Consider the following 19,004-nt stretch of genomic DNA (forward strand, 5'->3'; position numbering starts at 1 on the left):
AAAGTTTTGCCTATAGTACAATTATAAAAAATTGTCTGAACCAGGTAGAAAGTTATCAGTCAAACAGTGACTGCAAACTGACAGATCACTGTTCAGGTTTTCAGGCAGATGCAGGTGCCGTGGATCAGTAGCTGGCAGGTCAGATTCCTTCATCCATGCTGTTTTGGGTTTTTCTATACAACCAGCCTGCCCATATATGAATCGAAATTTGTCTGGTCCCTGCTGAACCGGCTGAATTTCGATCTTTGTATGGCCAGCTTAAGACACCAGTGTAACAGGTGCTCCCTGTGTTATATAATTAGTTTTAAAATAAAAATTTTATATAAAAAATAAAAAATAAAGAATTTTAAAACTCCAAAAAATATAAATGTAGCACTGACCTTGTAGGGATTGCTGTATATGGACTTCCCTGGGCTTTTTCCCTTCTTATGCCCCTTAAACACGGTCGGATTTTCCGATGGAAAATGTCCGATCGGAGCGTGTTGTCGGAAATTCCGACCGTGTGTGGGCTCCATCGGACATTTTCCATCGGATTTTCCGACACACAAAGTTGGAGAGCAGGAGATGAAATTTTCCGACAACAAAATCCGTTGTCGGAAATTCCGATCGTGTGTACACAAATCCGACGGACAAAGTGCCACGCATGCTCAGAATAAATAAAGAGATGAAAGCTATTGGCCACTGCCCCGTTTATAGTCCCGACGTACGTGTTTTACGTCACCGACAACTTTGTGTGACCGTGTGTATGCAAGACAAGTTTGAGCCAACATCCGTCGGAAAAAATCCTAGGATTTTGTTGTCGGAATGTCCGAACAAAGTCCGACCGTGTGTACGCCCTATTATCCTGCAGCCAGGATAACAATCCAGGGGTTTGGGGTTTTTTTTGCATTTATTTTTAGAACTTGGATGGGAGAAGGGAATAGTGGATACTCCAACTGGAACTAATTACAGATGAGGACAACTCTCACTTGGCCTCACCAGAGTGAATGTGGTAACAGACTTTTGGTTATGCCATACAGCACTTGTATGGGAAGAATAGGTTCTTTGCTTGTTCTGGCAGCAGACTTGGTAAAACTATTTATCTTCAGGACACTCACTAACATCCCCTTTTACTGACACCCGTCCTCTGACTTTACTAGCTGAAGGGATGGCCCTCACAGGACAGGCCCAATGACACAGATCTTACTATAGGCCGAAACAGATCCTTCCTGGCGTGTCCCTTCCAGTCACCTCTGCAGGACATCTGGGTTGCAGCTTTACTCGCATTTAGGCCCTCAGGTCAACCACCTGAGGCCACATGGCAGCTTCTACAGCGGCGGGGCAGCCACCCCCTCCCTTCGGAGACCCCGAATACGTGTGCCCTTGGCATATATACAGTCACCCAGCATGCACTGAGGCACTTTCCTCTGCCAATGGCCAGGGCTGTAACTATGCCTGTGCTCTCATTTGTCAGGATTCCTACCACTGTCCAATATGTCTGTCCTATTGGATTAGTGTGAAATATTCAGCCTGGGTTCACACATGTGCGGTGCGAATTGAAGCTCAGGTTTCACTGGGAAGATAAAAATCAGTTGTTCAAAGGTTCCTCTGCGTTTTAGCTCCGGATCAGTGAGCGCGGGGGGGGGGGGGGTGTATTACGGAGAAGGAGAAAATCCATGTTCAGAACACAATGCATCTGCAAATCAGATGTGTTCCCATAGAAGATAATGGGCTTGTAATTCGCACCGCAATGCCCAGAAAACGCACACTTTTTTTGTGCAATGCGCAGTGCGAATGCAACGCACATATGTGAACCAGATGCATTCACATGAATGTATTTTAAAATGTCCTGAGAATTGGATGTAGTGTAAGCCGCATCTAATTCGCATAGGTGTGAACGGGGGCTTAGACAACATAAGCCACACCTGAGCACCATGAGCAGACAATATCAATGGATCCCTGCTCCCTGGTAGGCAGAGAGCATCTACATTTACCTGACAGCCTTCTTGGTAAGTAGAAAGACCCAAAAACTATACTCTCTCCTACCACCTACCTGGGGGAGTGCTACATAAATAAAAAACATAAAATAAAAAACTGACCCAAACCCATTATAGCTTTATACCAGCCGTCAGCATTAGCTGTTTGACTTAGCAATGTAAAAACAGCTTATAAGATAACTTACATGAGGGCATACAACATATATGGATATTCGTTCACCCAATTTCTGAGTTTTTTCCTATAAGACAGCAAAAGGCAAAAAAGTAAAACCATTTTTCTAAATGACATGTTACATACAATATATACAGTATAGTAAACACACCAAGTTCTCATAACCTGATATTATTTAAAGAGCATCTCCTGGCACTTTCCTTTGTACCAATTCTCTGAAATAAACACTATAGAATTTGCTATTTACAGATTCTGTTTGATGTTTTTGTGTTTTTGGAGAAGTAGAGGTGAGAGCCTGCTGAGAAATGGCAGAAATATGATCTGTAGATCCAATGAGTTGCTGCTTCTTACTTTTTTCAAGTTATGATTTTAAAGCTTAACTCTGGGATACAAGAGTCATGTGTATTATTCCTTCAATCTCATTGTGCTTTGTGTATTTCTTCAAGATCTGTGCAGTAATCCAGTGTGAGACTTTATCTCTGTGTAGGAGCTTCCTGTAAAAAAGACCGCTCACTGCTGCCCTCTCTCCTTGTGCAGGGTGACTGGTCTGGTCTCCGCCCCCTCCTGTAGTTTTCTGCAGGCAGCCTGTAATGGGTGGGTCTGCTGGGTCCCTCCCACAGCTCTGCTCTCTTCACAGGCTATGTACAGCACAGTGATGAAGGCATCACTATTTGTACAAGGTAATGTCTGGACTTGGAAAGGCATTTGGTACACACAAAGTTATTAAGGTGTATACTTGATTAAAATTTTTGTGCCTGGAGTTTAGCTTTAAAGACAAAAATAATCGATTCATGCAAAGGATATTACTCCACTTGGCTGCAGCTAGATGCCATAACTCTGGTGTTTTTGTTTACGTTAGGCGGCTGGCTTTCTGATCAAAGTTATCGCAGCGGCAGATTCGCAGCAAGATCACTTTTAGAAGCTGTTACATTTCAGTTAGGAACTGTTAAAAGACTGTTACCATAGGAGACAGCAATCAAGCACGTACAGAAATGGCACCTGGCTGGTGCCTTTCGCTGTACGGCTGTCCTCCTATTGAAGTCTCGGAATCTGCCAATTGAGTTTGCAACTATCTAAGGGTGTCCTGGCCCTAACCCTCTTTCCCCCAAAATATATAAAAAGGACTGGCAAAAGAAATAAAACCTCTTTTACATCCAAGAAATGTCTGGCGCCCAATGACTTTCGTCATCTTTGCACCCAATATGCCTCACAAGCCACCACATATTGAAGGATGTCAGCTATCTTTGGCCTTGGAGGTTCTCATCAGACCAAAACAGGTAAAAAAGTCTTTGCTACATACTTTATGGCTAAATTCACACCCATGGGTTTGTGTTTCCTTATATGTTTTTTTTTTTGCTTTTGGGCACTTGCATTGTCATGTGTTAATGTGCACTGGCATTTCCATCAAAAGCCCCTTTAAAGACTGCCAGCAGATCAAATAAATTTACATGAACTTTTTTGACCAAGGTCAATGCTGATCACAGATGTGTACTAGCCCCTTTAGAATTAATGGCAAGTCTCTGCACATGTTTTAAAAATGGGAGCGTAAAAATGTGTGTGAATGGGCCACTTAAAATGAACTCTAGGAATTCAGCCATTTTGTAAAATGTTCTGGATTACTAGGGGTTAAGTCTAATGAGGTGCATGCCACCTCATGGGACTTCTCTCTTTAATTTACAATTTACATTTTTACTGAGCGCCGGGAGTGCAGCTTTCGCTATACTTCTGGCGCTCTGATACTGGACCTTCTAGACTCTGCAGAGTCCAGCAACTGTTGGAGTCGTTTAGCAAAAGAGAACTGGGCATGGCTGACACCACTCAGTCCACGAAAATTCTGTGTTGTCAGCCCACAATAGGACTTAGGAACTGAGTGCACTTCTGGCAGATAAACAAGTATTTTCTGTGCTTGCAAGGTCTTTAACCGCTTCCTGACGGGAAGGACGTCCATGGACGTCCTCCGGTTTCAGTGGTTATACCAGAATGATGCCTGCACCTACATACCAGAATGATGCCTGTATATTTTCAGCCGGCGATTCTCTTTTAGGCAGAAGTGACTTGAGTGGCTAATTAGCCACTCGATCACTTCTGCGGTTGGCGGAAAGGGGTCCCACCCCCCTCCCGCCATCTCTCCCGGGTTCTACCGTACAATTGCGGTGCCCCGAGGGCGATGGCATAACATCATCTTTCACATTATACAAAAAATTGGGCTAACTTTAGTGTTTTTGGGTTTTTTTTAATTCATAAAAGCGTTTTTTTTCCCCCAAAAATAGCGTTTGAAAAACTGCTGCGCAAATACCAAGTGACATGAAAAATTGCAACACCCACCATTTTATTCTATAGGGCCTCTGCTAAAAAAAATATATAATGTTTGGGGTTTCTCTGTAATTTTCTAGCACAAAAAAAGTAGGATTTTTACATGTAGGAGTGAAGTGTCAAGATTTGGCATGGATGGCAAATAGATAATGGGATCAAACATGGTGAGGTGTACTGGTGCAGAGGTGTACTGTTTTTTTTTTTTTTATTTGCCCTGACATACACTTACCAGAATGTGAACATAAACACGATTCCAAATGTGAGAACTAACTGTATGGTCAACGTAAGGTAGACTTTCCGGATAAAAGCTGAAACATAACATAGCAATGGTTACAGAATCCATAATTAAAATTCCTAATGCAGTTAAGGTTACAAAATAAATCTGTGGCCACACCAATGTGGCAGATCACTATAGACACGCATAGAAGGGAGTTGAAGCTACTGATAAAACAGAGCCAGCTCTCAGAAGATTCGGGTCAGGATGGAATTAGTATTCTACAGCTGCTGGATCAAACTAAATATGCAACTTTAAAGGGGAAGGGGGCAAAAAAGGACAAGTGAACTTTGTTTTGTTTTAACTACCCGAGTACCAACTTGTATATAACCCTTCATTACGAGGCCATTTTTTCAGTTTTCAGTGCTGTGATAGTTTGAATGACATTTACTGACATTTTCTTTTTTTTTTATCAGGTAAAAAGAATTTGATTGAAGATTTGGAATGCAAACGTTGTTAGCTTTTCAATACAGTGCATTGCAACCATACAACAAAAATAAACATTAAGAAGAAAAGCAAGATACCACAACCAAGAAATTACAATAACCTCTTCAGAGTAGCCTTCAACCAGCATTAAACCCGAGTAGTCTATCCGTGATTAGATCCACCGGGGCTAGCCCCAGGACATCCAACCACGGCACCCATAATCTCTCATATTTAAGTGTACTTTCCCTATGTTGGTAGATAAGCTTCTCTATTCTTAACACCTCTCCAAAATTGTTAATCCATTCCTATATTGTCGGGGGATCCTCCGATTTCCAGTGAATCATAATCAGTTTCCGGGCCTGGAATAGAACTCTATGTATGGCCTCTCTAGTGTGTACCTCCAATTCATATTCTTCCAATACACCCAACAGGTAAGCTCTCAGGTCCAGAGGTCATTTTAAATACAGAGTTAACAGTAGTCACCATTGTGGTGCAATTTGGGGCAGCGCCATAAGAGGTGAATGAGGTCTTTATATCCTTATTTTAGACAGATAGAACTTTCCTCTTTTTTTATGTTATATAAAAAAAGACAAAACCCACATTTTTGAAGAAACATTTTTTTCTCTTACTTTGTTATTAAACGTATCAAATAAAAATACCATAACAGTGTGTAATATACCAAATATTACCACTTTGTGGAAAGTGGACACCCCAAGGTGATCTAATTTTTGTCATTTTTTTGGAAATTATGAGACATGCTGGTATTGGGGGGGGGGGGTTTTTAAAACAATGGAGCTTGGTAATGGTGCACTAGATACATTAAATGTACAGGTCATACACAGAGGGAGGAGAAGGTAAGGGGGTTAATATAGAAGTCACATACAGTGGGAGAATGTAGATAAAGGTTTTAATGTACAAATGTGCAGGACAAGGGAGGGTATAATGGTTAACAGGATAGGGCTGGGGTATACAGAAGAGGGGGTGAAAGGGGTTAAAAATGTTCCCATGACTGCTGCCACTGATTTGGAACTAATGTATGAATGATTTTTCATCCTCCCTTTCCTCTGTTGTAAAAGGAAGGGAGCGGGCCTAGATCCTTCTTCCCTTTCCTCCGTTGTAAAAGGAAGGGGGCAGGCTTACCAATGTAAACACTACACTGTTTACATTTATGATCCCTGGCCATCATACCAATCACATAATACAGAGCTGCTCGAATTGGCTCTGTACACAGTTATATAAAATTTGATGGGCTATATGGATACCTCATTCATGTTGTTACTCAAGAATTTATAGAAAGGACAGGTTGAACGGACTTTACCAATACCAGTGAAGGACAGTAGAAAACTAATTAGAAAATAATTATCTTTATTACAAAAGGTTAAAAAATGCTTAACACACTGTTAATAAAACCAAAAAACATTGGCATCCTTCTTCAAGTGCCTCCTTATTGTGCATCTTGAAACAGCCACACCACATGTTTTCAGAGAGTCCTGTATTTCACCTGAAGTTATTTGTGGGTTTTTCTTTGCATCCTGAGCAATTTTCCTGGCAGTTGTGGCTGAAATTTTAGTTGGTCTACCTGACCGTGGTTTGGTTTCAACAGAACCCCTCATTTTCCACTTCTTGATTAGAATTTGAACACTGCTGATTGGCATTCTGAATTCCTTGGATATCTTTTTATATACCTTTCCTGTTTTATACAGTTCAACTACCTTTTCCTACAGATCCTTTAACAATTCCTTTGCTTTCCCCATGACTCAGAATCCAGAAACGTCAGTGCAGCACAGTGTAGCACTGGATGAGAGATGCAAGGGTCTGTCAGGAGTCCAGAAATTCATTGACCTTCAATACACACACACTAATTACAAGCAAACAGATCACAGGTGAGGATTATTACCTTTAATAGTCATTCAAACCCCTTTGTGTCAACTTGTGTGCATGTTATCAGGCCAAAATCACCAGGGTATGTAAACTTTTGATCAGGGTAATTTGGGTAGTTTCTGTTGTCATTATGATTTAAAAAGAGTAAACACAGTTGATTGATAATAAATGGCTTCAGCCAAACACTAACCATGAAAGAAAAGTTTTTGTCTTATCATTCATATTCTCTGAAAAATGGCCAAGAAATCATAAATTCTGCCAGGGTATGTAAACTCATGAGCACAACTGTAAATCCTTATCCTTATTTCAATCAGAATGCTTATGGTCATGTGGGGAGGGGGCAGGACCCTCCCCCATGTGGGAGTACATACTCCAGCTCCTATAAAGCCTATGACAGGCCACTTGGTTAGAGCCTATCGCCACAGCCACAGCAATAGGACAACCTTCCTGATCCAGCATCGTGGATCCCTCAATCCCAGCGAGTGCAGCAAGAGCAGCCCCACAAAGTAGCGGGACACAGTCCCCAAATCTGGGCGGGAACATATTGCCCAGTCACACAGCCCCCACGTGTCCATGGGCGTCCGCAGAACTTTTTTCAGGGGGGACATCATTTTAAGGTCACCCATGCCCCGCCCCCTTTTGACAATTTCATGAATGGGAGGGGCTTAGTCATTATCACATAAAGTGTGATAACCCTCCCCCCTTCCACTGCCACATTTGGCACTTTTTGGGGGGGGGGGGGGAGAATGTACCTGGTTTTGCCGTGGCGATCTGAGCTACATATAAAACCATGCAAAATATGCTGCGACCACAGCAAGTGAAGGTATAAATAAACATTCAATTAGGCAATCGATCAATTACAAAAAAACTACACCTGCATGGTGCAGCATTGGCTGAAGCCCGTGGAGATTTTAAATTCTATATGGGCACAATAGCATCTTTATGGGCACAACAGCAGCTTTATGGGCACAATAACATCTTTATGCTATGTTGCTGTGCTTAACCACTTGCCTACCGGGCACTTTCACCCCCGTCCTGCCCAGGCCCATTTTCAGCTTTCAGCGCTGTCGCACTTTGAATGACAATTGCGCAGTCATGCAACACTGTACTCAAATTCTTTTGGTGGTATTTAATCACCACTGGGTTTTTTTTCTTCTAAACAAACACAAAAGACTGACAATTAAAAAAAAAAGTTTTGCTTAGCTTCTTTTATTAAAGTTTGCAAATAAGTAGTTTTTCTCCTTCACTGATGGTCACTGATAGGGGGCATTAATAGGCTGCACTGATTGGCAGCACTGATAGAACTGGTTAAACAGCATGTTGCTTTCAGTGGGTGGTGCTGTGAAAAAGAATAATGTAGTTCAATGTGTCCACTGTATGGCAATTATTGGGTTAAATCAGGTTGTGAGGAGGCAACATATTGCCTCCTCACCACCTCTGAAAAGCAATCCAAGCATGGATCTTTTCAGAGGAGCAACAGTCCCTTCCACACATGTGAAGGAGCTCTATGAGTAGCCAAGCAAAAGCATGCAGGAAGGTAAAGTGTTAAAGCGGTTGTAAACCCTTTACAACCACTTTTTGCTACAGGTAAGCCTATAATAAGGCTTACCTGTAGCTACCCCGGATATCTCCTAAATCTGCACTGTTTAGGAGATATCCCCTGTATCAGCATGTGCCGACGTCATTGGCACATGCGCACTGAAGCAATGGCACATCCGTATGCACGTCTAGTATGCCGTTACCGGCAGCTCCAGCGCGCATGCGCGGGAGTAACGTCATCACGGCTCTCGCCAATCACAGTGCCGGGGCCCGCGATACCTGGAAGTAACTCCGGGAGTGATGTCACCAGCCGGAGCGGTGTACGAGGACCACTGCGGGGGCTTCGATCTAAAGTAAGTAATTCATAATGACATAATAACTAGCTCATTATGCCTTTGTCTTGCAGGTTTTTTTTTTGTTTTTTTTTAAGTGAGTTTACAACCACTTTAAATCTCTTCACATGATAACAGAAATTTCAGCCTGATGTCCAACCTGGATGACAGTGTAAGGAGATACACAGTCTATGCTGACAGGTCCACAGTCCTGCAACTGGAGACAAATTCCACAAGCAGTTCGCTGATAACAGAGGATAAGAGCAATCAGGCAGCCTGTGACAGCGGGGAAGGAGATCCAGGTGTCAGCCCGACAATACATAAGGCTGAGCTCCCGGTGAAGTGAACATTCTCTTATCATGTTTGACTTAACTTTCCTGCACTTTCCTCCCTAGTGTGCGGATACCTTGCTGATTCCAGGGGGGGGGGGGGGCACTTGACCCCCCTTGCCCCCTCCTGCAGACGCCCATGCATGTGTCACCACACCAAACATAGACGTTGTAGGTATGTAATCGGGATCGGCAGCATTCTTTACAAAAGAGAAAGAAACCATCTATCAAGCAAAAAACATAATATAAATATATACATGATTAAATGAGAATCCCCATATTTCCTACCACCTCTACACCACCACCTTGGTCGAGAAGGGGGCTAATCATTAACTACTGTATCCTGCACCCAGATCTTAGCCATATATGGGATCCCTTTGACATCAAAATATAGGCATAATTCAAAATCACATCTAAGGACACGATGGCACACCATTATGGCATATAATATATACGGTATAACAGTCCAGGGTGGGGAGCTTGATAGTCCCCAAGAGCACAATAGCAGCATAGTGCATTGCACCAATACCCAATATCCATGTATATCCATTTTACTACATTATAAGTTATTTCAATGCATTATCTGTGACATCATTTTCTGGCTCATGATTGAATACATTGGCTCCAGATAAGATATTGGGTATTGGTGTTCTTGGGGACTATCAAGCTCCCCACCCTGGACTGTTATATATATTATATGCCATAATGGTGTGCCATCGTCCTATTGCGCATGTGCATACTTTCGGTTCAGTGTTGCACCGAAAGTAAAGATCTGCGCATGCGCGGGACCAGCTGTGGCGATAGGCTGTAACCAAGTGGCCTGTCATAGGCTACTCAGGAGCTGGAGTATGTCCTCCCACATGGGGGAGGCTCCTGCCCCCTCCCCACATGACCATAAGCATCCTGATTGAAATAAGGATAAGGATTTATATGGCACACATGATGCCAATTGCAATTAGGATGCCGATTTGGCGCCAAAAGTAGTTTAAATTGATTCAGATCCAAGACATGAGCAGTGGTGGATGGTGTTACATATTGGTTGAGGATTGTGTAGGTAAGTCTTACTGACATGCGGTTATGATAGCGAAAGAACTGGATATTGTCCCTTGTGATTACTTGACAATTTGTCTGGTATATTATTTATAGATATCTGGCTGATAAGGGGAGAGCATGACCAGAAGGAGAGGTTTGTTTGGTAAAGAAACTAATTTGATGCACAAATTCTGATACAAGTTAGCTGGTAACTGTTCTATGTGATCTGCTCTTTTGCTAATGGGCTTCTCTATAGTAATGTTTGATAGTGTTGGAGATACTCTGATATTGGTTTAAATTATGTTACTATTATTCTTTTCTCTTCAATATGGCTATGTGGATGATCCCAGCTTCCGATACAACCACTGACTGCTATTTTGAACATCATTTAGGTATATATTTGTTTTTGTGGACTTTATTAGAAAAGATACATCATATATGGTCCTGACTGCTAGTCTTTTTTGGACACTGTATGTTATGCCATATGATTGGAATTGACCATCATATTTTTTGGGCCATTGGCTTCATTTTCTGGGATCACTTTCTTAGTAAGTGTTACATCCTTTTGGTTGGTGCATTGTCTGAATACTTACCTAGCTCCTGAATATAGCCAACCAATGTTCTGCTCACTTTCCTTTTTAATAGGACTATCAAGCTACTTTTCTATTTTTTTTTATTCCACGGCATCATATACCAAGTTACTTCCTGATGACACTTGGCACACCATTTTTCAAAAGGCTCATTCACGCACATGTAAGTGGTGTTCTGTGCATGTGTGTGTGTATATATATATATATATATATATATATATATATATATATATATATATGGCACAGGATGCAGACTGAGAGAGATGTATATGTTGCGCCCATGCTTCATGAAATGTAATTAACAGTTATGTTCTTTCTTGAATAGGACATCCCTGCCTGTGGTCAAGAAACTGAGGTCCTGAAGAAGCACTGATGCGAGACGCGTCGACCTCGACACAGCAGTAACAGAGATATAATATAGTAACCTATTGACATGATATTTTTATATGGAGCCAATGTTTCTTGGTTTTATTAACAGTGTGTTAAGCATTTTTTTAACCTTTTGTAATAAAGATAATCATTTTATCATTCATTTTCTACTGTCCTTCACTGGTACCGGTAAAGTCAGTTCAACCTGTTCTTTCTATAAATGGCTCTGTACACAGTGGGGGTAATAAAAAAAAAAAATTCTGTCTCAACCGGTGTCCTTTCCCAAAGCAAACAATCTGGTCTCCTCCTTCCATGCTCATCTCCAGGACTTCTCTAAAACCTCTCCCATCCTCTAGAACTCTCTACCCTCAATCTGTCCGGCTATTTCCTACTCTGTCCACCTTTGAGCGATCCCTGAAAACCCATCTCTTGAGGGAAGTATATTCCGCCTCCACCTAATAACTAAACGTTATAATTCTACTATCAGTTCATCCCTCACAGTTATTACCATTTGTACCACTTGCCCCACCATATTAGATTGTGAGCTCACCTGAACAGGGCCCTCCTAATCCTACCCTATTTTGTAACTGGGCCATCTCCCTTTATATTGAAAAGTGCTGGCTGCACAAACTGTTGGCGCTATATAAATCATGTATAATAATAATATTAATAATAATAAGTGTTAGGGATTTAAATTTCCATTTTTGATAGGTAGGGTTGAGTTCCTCTTTAAAAAGGATAATGGTACTTCTGCAGGTAAATATCAGAGAACTATTATAACAATGAAGTACCTGTATCTCATTGTACGCCATAATAAATACATTGAAGTGTCCTTGTTAAATCACCGGAAAGGCATCTGTGATGCAACAAGTACTACCATACTGCAGATTAGAAGTGTATATTCTCACCAGTGATATTGTATGGAACTACACACACACACACAGTGGTTAATCATTAGCCATTAGTATTTTCCAAGACAGACCTTTAGCCCTTCATCATAATCAAACACATTAAGGGAGGGCCATAATGCTCACTGATATTTCAGATTTTGTAATTAATACTCACTAATATATTTTAAAACGACCATCAAACCAGCCACTGTGGTTCCCATGAGGCCTGCGGCAGATAGGGGACCATGGGGTAAGTTAGCAGGGCCAGCCCCACCTACATGGCAAGCATTGTAGTACTGCCTAATATCAGCTTCCTACACAACAAACAGACCCATCTCCCCTAACTCCACCTGCTTTACTATGTAGGCAGAGTTCCCTACTCGATGCTGTGCCAGGTGTAATTTTGAAAAAAAAAGGCCCCAGGGGCTTCTATTTGGCCCCTGTGTGTGAGTACTCCTTGTGAGAAAGGGGTAACTACGTGTTGGCCAGTTGTAGAAAAGGTCTTGTACCGAAATCTGTGTAGGTAACAGTAATGGTTTGGACCAAACAATCTATGATGCCCTGCAAGCTGCAACCTGTATACAGAGCATGAAAGGAAGCCTAAAAATGGCAGCTAACACAAAACCATAATATAAATACCTTGATGATGATCAAATTTTTTTGCACAGAGTCCATTTACGTAAATATTAGACAATGTTGAAGTATGCCTTTCACATTTATTTGCAATGGGTCAAAGGTATCTGCTGAAGAGCCTTGAGGATTGACATACCGGAAAATCTAACCAGTCCTTCTCTTTGGTTGGCCAGAACTAACCCCTCTTCTTCAGCAGAGATCAATGCCTTGGCCATTGGTGATTCCAGCAGAAAGGCACTGTATCTGTACTTTTAATATTCAGGAATTGATTTGGGGGTAATTTTTCCAAATTGATCAAATTTAAGGTTTAGCTTTTATAGTTCAAAAGAAGTGTAATTTGGCAGCTTAACCACCTAAGGACCGGAAGATTTGCCCCCTTAATGACCAATTTTTTGCGATGCAGCACTGTGTCGCTTTAACTGACAATTGTGCTGTTGTACGACGCTGTAACCAAACAAAATTGAAGGCCTCTTTTCCCTACAAATAGAGCTTTCTTTTGGTGGTATTTGATCACCTATGCAGTTTTTATTTTTTGCTCTATAAACAAAAAAAGACCAACAATTTTGAAAAAAAATAAATTTTTTTTTTTACTATAATAAATATCCAAAAAAAAACTAAAAATAAAAACTAGTTTCTTCATCAGTTTAGGCCAATATGTATTCTACATATTTTGGTTAAAAAAATCACAATAAGCTTATATTGATTGGTTTGTGCAAAAGTTATAGCATCTACAAAATAGGGAATAGATTTATGGCATTTTTATTATAAATTATTTTTTTTACTAGTAATGGCGGTGATCAGCGATTTTTAGTGGGACTGCGACATTGCAGCGGACAGATCGGACACTTTTGACACTTTTTTGGGACCATTGTCATTTATACAGTGATCAGAGCTAAAAATAGCCACAGTAAGGGGGAGGAAGGGAAGGGGAGGGGGAAGGGAGCAGCGGAGGAAGGCCCGCCCGTCAGTGCACCAGATCTAAAAGTTTTGGATCTGTCTGTGTACATTGACAGATCCCCGTTTTGTCTCTCTTAGGAGCGATCGCAGGTGGACATTGTGGCCGCCGGCCATGCCCATCGGCTCCGACATCACGTGGCGGGTGCACGTGCAAGCCGCCCCCTATACTCCTTAAAGGGGCCGCCGTACAGCTATGGCGATTGGTGCAGGGGAGCCAACCTGTCGCCGTATAACGATGGCGGCTGGTCGGCAAGTAGTTAAAGGATAAGTTCACCTTTTGACAAAAGAATAATAATAAATGTCCTTTTTTTTGTAGGTAAAAAAATATGCATTTATTATTTTTTGTTTTTGGAGCCTGTAAAGCATTGCACCAACAATCAGCAGATCACAGATGCCATGCAGGTCTCCCGCAGACCTGTCAGTGTATTGGCTTGCTTGTACCTCGTATGACAGGAAGACACAATAAACTACCACAGTGCTCACAGCGCCATGGTAGTTCATTAAAAACGACAAGCCGACAGCTGCAAAGGTGGACCTTGTAGTTTTCTATTCACAGAGGACTGTCAACGAGGGACGTGGCCTGGGTGGGCGGAGCCCGGCATGGCTGCGTCTTTTTGAATTGTGGCAGCAGACACAGGGAGAAGATCCCCGGTCTGCTGTCATAACAGGAATCAGGGGGTGGGGGCTGGTGCATTCATACAATGATGCATGTTACACCCTGAATATGAGTGTAACATGTTATGAAAGGGGAACTTATCCTTTAAGTCTGGAGGACATTTTAAATACAGAGAAACCTAAAAAAACTGTTCCACCATGTACACAATGTGGCTAAATTGAGCACCAGCTTACCTCTTCTGATGGCACGCTCAGAGAATGGGCTGCTATCCTGGAGACCAATAGTGTACTCAGGGGGTACTTCTACATCGGGCTTGTTCCCGAGGAAGGCCTGGTGAGGTTGGTCGGGAGGATGAGAAGGAGGGTAAACGTTGTATGCCGGCCCACCCATCAGTGGTGGATTCTGTTCACTGTATGGTGGTGGGTTTGGCATATAGCCAGGAGGATTCTGGTTGTAGGGTGCTGGGGGGTAGGCAGGGTTTTGCACAGAGTAAACATAGGTCATCTCCGGATTGGTGACATTATCCTGCTGACTTTTTTGCATTTTTATTCCTGCCAAAAATGAAAATAAAACGCATTACATTATTTATATGAAAAAAAATCCAATATGCAAATTTTCTTGGACAAAAGCTGTGATGTCCTATAATGTACCATCTTTTGTTGCTAAAAAGAATAATAAAGACTTGAAGCTAAACTCCAGGCAAACCGCTTAATACACAATTAAATTTCACTGTTTTATCTGTCAGGTGATATATATTTCTGTCTTTCTGCTTGTGAGATTTGAACACCCCTGCCACAAAGCACGGCCCTGTTTGGTAAATAAAGAAACCTGATTTTATTCTGCTGTGGTTTAGTAACATTTGGGGTTGATTTACTAAATGCAAATAGTTTATTCACTTTGCAAGGGAAGTTGCGCCTTGCAAAGGAATTATCTCCATGTCTTAGTAAATGAAGTGAAGCTTTGATGACTTCTATCATCAAATGATGTGTAAGCAAAAATGCTGTCTTTTCCCCTTATACATGATTGGGTATTCTTTGCAAACTGATATTTCCACACATTCACTAAGCTTTGGGGAAAATTCACTTGCAAAGCGTAACTTCCCTTGCAAAGTGAACAGACCATTTGTCTTAAAGAGGAAGTAAACCCTGTCAGTTTTTTTTTTCACCATCTGTGTACAATTGCTGGTGAAGTCTTGCATTGTGGAAAATACATTCACCTCTGGCAACCCTCTTCCTGAACAGAAGCGATTGTTCTTGATATGAGAAAGGTGTAGGAAATGAAGAGTTACTACAAGGTCTTTTGCCTTCCAAGTGCCCTGTTCACATTGCAACGCACCCCCCCCACCGACACCAACAATGGGGCATAATTCCTGCTACTGACATCAACAACGGGGGATTAGTTTTCCTATTGACACCAACGATGGTGCATTATTTCTTTCACTGACACCAAAGATAATTTTATTTATTTATTTATTTATTTCAGGTACTTATATAGCGCTGTCAATTTACGCAGCGCTTTACATATACATTGTACATTCACATCAGTCCCTACCCTCAAGGAGCTTACAATCTAAGGTCCCTAACTCACATTCATACATACTAGGGACAATTTAGACAGGATCCAATTAACCTACCAGCATGTCTTTGGAGTGATAATGCACTATTCCTTTCACTGACACCAAAGATGGGGCACTATTCCTCCCTCTAATGCCAAAGATGCACAGTTTACTTCCACTGATGCCAGGACAATATCAAATGATGGGACACTATTCCTCCCTTTGACACTAATGATGGGGCACTATTCTTCCCACTGATACCAACGTTGGGGCATTATTCCTCTCACTAACACCAATGATGAGGCACTATTCCCCCCACTGACACCAGTGATGGGACACTATTTCTCCCACTGACACCAACGATGGGGCACGATGCCTCCCTCTAATGCCAAAGATGCATTGTTTACTCCCACTGATGCCAGGACAATTTCAAATGATGGGGCACTATTCCTCCCATTGACACCAATGATGGGGGACTATTCAGCTCCCACTTACACCAACGATGGGGCACTATTCCCCCCTACTGACACCAACCTTGGGGCACTATTCCTCCCACTGACACCAACCTTGGGGCACTATTCCCCCCTACTGACACCAACCTTGGGGCACTATTCCCACCTACTGACACCAACCTTGAGGCACTATTCCTCCCCCTAATGCCAAAGATGCACAGTTTACTTCCACTGATGCCAAGACACTTTCAAATGATGGGGCACTTTCTCTCCCATTGACACCAATGAAAGGGCACTATCCTTCCCACTGATACCAACGATGGGGCACTATTCCTCCCACTGACACCATCGATGGGGCACTATTCCTCCCACTGACACCATCGATGGGGCACTATTCCTCCCACTGACACCATCGATGGGGCACTATTCCTCCCACTGACACCATCGATGGGGCACTATTCCTCCCCTTAATGCCAAAAATGCACCGTTTACACCCACTGATGTTGGGACAATTTCTACTTCCAATGGCCACAGTCCGGTCCCCCTAAAGTCTGAAGGACAGTAAACTGAACCTTTGTTTAGAAAGTCTGGAGACCCCTGCTGTAGACAACCAAAAAAAAAAAAATACCGCTCTAATGCTCCTATCAATGACATCAGCCAATGGGACATGTAATGAACTGGTGCAGATCCTATAAAGCGGCTCATCAGGCTACAATATGCTACAGAAAAATTGGCAACCGATCGCACACACAGGATGCCGACTTACTGTAACCAAAACTAAACCAGGTAATGCAAGGTGGCTTCAGCTCTGCCCTCCACCCACAGGAGAGGTCCCTCAGACACATCTAGCCCCCTAGTGGGTTCCATCGTTGATGATTAAGCCCACTAGACTAGGGGATGAAATGCGTCTGAAGGACCTTTCCTGTGGGTGGAGAGTAAAGCTGAAGCCACCTTACATTAGTAAGTTTTAGTCAAAGTGAGTGGGCGTCCCGTGTGGATTTGGTTGCCTTTACAGACAGCGGTGTGAAATAGACATGCCAGGCAAACAGGATAATTATGCCTTGGACCTCCCTTTTAGCAACAGCATAACTTGGTCAAGGGTACTGGTCAAAACATCACCAGCTTACTGATTGGACAGTGAAGAAGTAGCAGCACTGCATGGGGTTATCCTCCTGTCATCACATGCGCATGCAGCAGAGCCTGACCGGTTCTTACTGCTTCCTTTCCCTCTGCCAGTGTGAGTGATGCTCTGCAGGGGGATTACCAATGGATATTACCAATTCATGTAATTACACTAGGCACATAAATCAATAATATTTCTAATAAATGGCAGATTTAAATGTGTACGCCTTTGCTTCATGCTTAATTTCTAAGAAGCTGTACGTCAGCCATTTTTGGCCACATTTATAAAAAGTCGAAAGAGCTAACTAGCATAACAGGAAAAATGGGAACTGAAAATCTTCACCTAAATGTGCCGTAATTTTAGGGAACATATCTGGCCAATTTAGAAGAGTTTTATATATAATTATATTAGCCATTGATATCAACATGTAAACTTTTTTTTTTTTTTCAAAGAGTATGTGACCTCCTACTAGATGTGTATTTCAATAAAATATGTCAAAAACAACCAAAAACAGCTTGCAAAAGGTTAACAAATGATAAACTAAAAAGAAAAAAAAAACAAAAAACAAAAAGGAAAATGAACAAAACTATGAATTATCTGGTCGTAAACGAGGCGAATAAAGACAGTAAAAGAAAAAAAACATTCATTAAAAAATAGCCCACTATTTAATAACTGCATTCACTAGTGTTTTGTTATATTTGCCTGGAGTTCAGCTCTAATTAAAACTGGGAAATATGAAAAAAAAACATGTGGGATTGAATCGATATTTTCAAAAATACGAACAAGAAAATATAATTTGAAATCAAAATAGGAAGAGACGTGTATTAAAAATCGTGTACAGAACTTCAGTGCATAATGACATGACTGAATTTAAACTGAATTTAAAATAAAAGAAAAATGAAATTGTGAATATCACTTCTACATAAAATGTGCAAATCATTTATATGAAACTGGAAGATTAAATCTCACAGAATACTCTGTAAAATGTGTGTTATCATCCATTATTGCCCTAGAAAATCATTTAAATTAAATAATAATAAAAAAAAACATTATTCTAAACAAATTTGAAATTGACAAAATTGTAAGCGCAAGATAAAATAAAATTTCATAAAATTCATAAAAATCTTATATTACCTACCGGTGCAGCTTTAGCTTAGTCGTTCCAGATAATCAGTGACAGCCAGTAACAGGCATCGTTCGCACTGAACCCAATAATCAAACACAGTTTTATTTCATGTCAAAGTTCGTCACCGTCTGCTGGGCAGCACAGACCTGATTGGTGGAGAGAGCTGTTTACACAATTCAAGCACAGATAACACTTTTCCTTCCTAGTTTGGGAATTGTAAAATGCAAATATACTGTAACCATGCATGGTGTCAATCTAGGGATTGTCTATTGTTCTAATATATAGATTTAGTTTAACTGCAGAATCTGAATGTTTAGTTAAAGCTGAACTCTGAAGAGAAAGCAGCACATATTCTCTATAGTGCAGTAATTCATATACCAGTTTATTAATTAAAAATGGAGCAAGACGCACTCACAGAA

At 41.4% G+C, this 19,004-nt stretch overlaps 1 protein-coding gene across 2 annotated transcripts in view; it reads right to left on the reverse strand.

Moving 5' to 3' along the window:
• LOC141144190 (protein lifeguard 1-like) overlaps positions 1–18,734 on the reverse strand; it is a 31,877-nt gene extending 13,143 nt beyond the window's left edge. The window contains exons 1-4 of one of the 2 annotated variants that reach the window (XM_073629624.1): positions 18,598–18,734; positions 14,563–14,880; positions 4,691–4,769; positions 2,162–2,215 (exon numbers count right to left, since the gene is read on the reverse strand). In XM_073629624.1, the coding sequence (XP_073485725.1) occupies positions 2,162–2,215; positions 4,691–4,769; positions 14,563–14,872 (443 nt within the window). In that variant the 5' untranslated portion in view covers positions 14,873–14,880; positions 18,598–18,734. Of the gene's footprint in view, positions 1–2,161; positions 2,216–4,690; positions 4,770–14,562; positions 14,881–18,593 lie in introns of both variants that reach the window. The other variant, XM_073629626.1, reaches the window with a different exon arrangement.
• Between the last annotated feature and the right edge of the window lie 270 nt (positions 18,735–19,004).

This window comes from Aquarana catesbeiana, linkage group LG05 (assembly GCF_042186555.1).
Source record: "Aquarana catesbeiana isolate 2022-GZ linkage group LG05, ASM4218655v1, whole genome shotgun sequence".
NCBI lineage: Eukaryota > Metazoa > Chordata > Amphibia > Anura > Ranidae > Aquarana > Aquarana catesbeiana.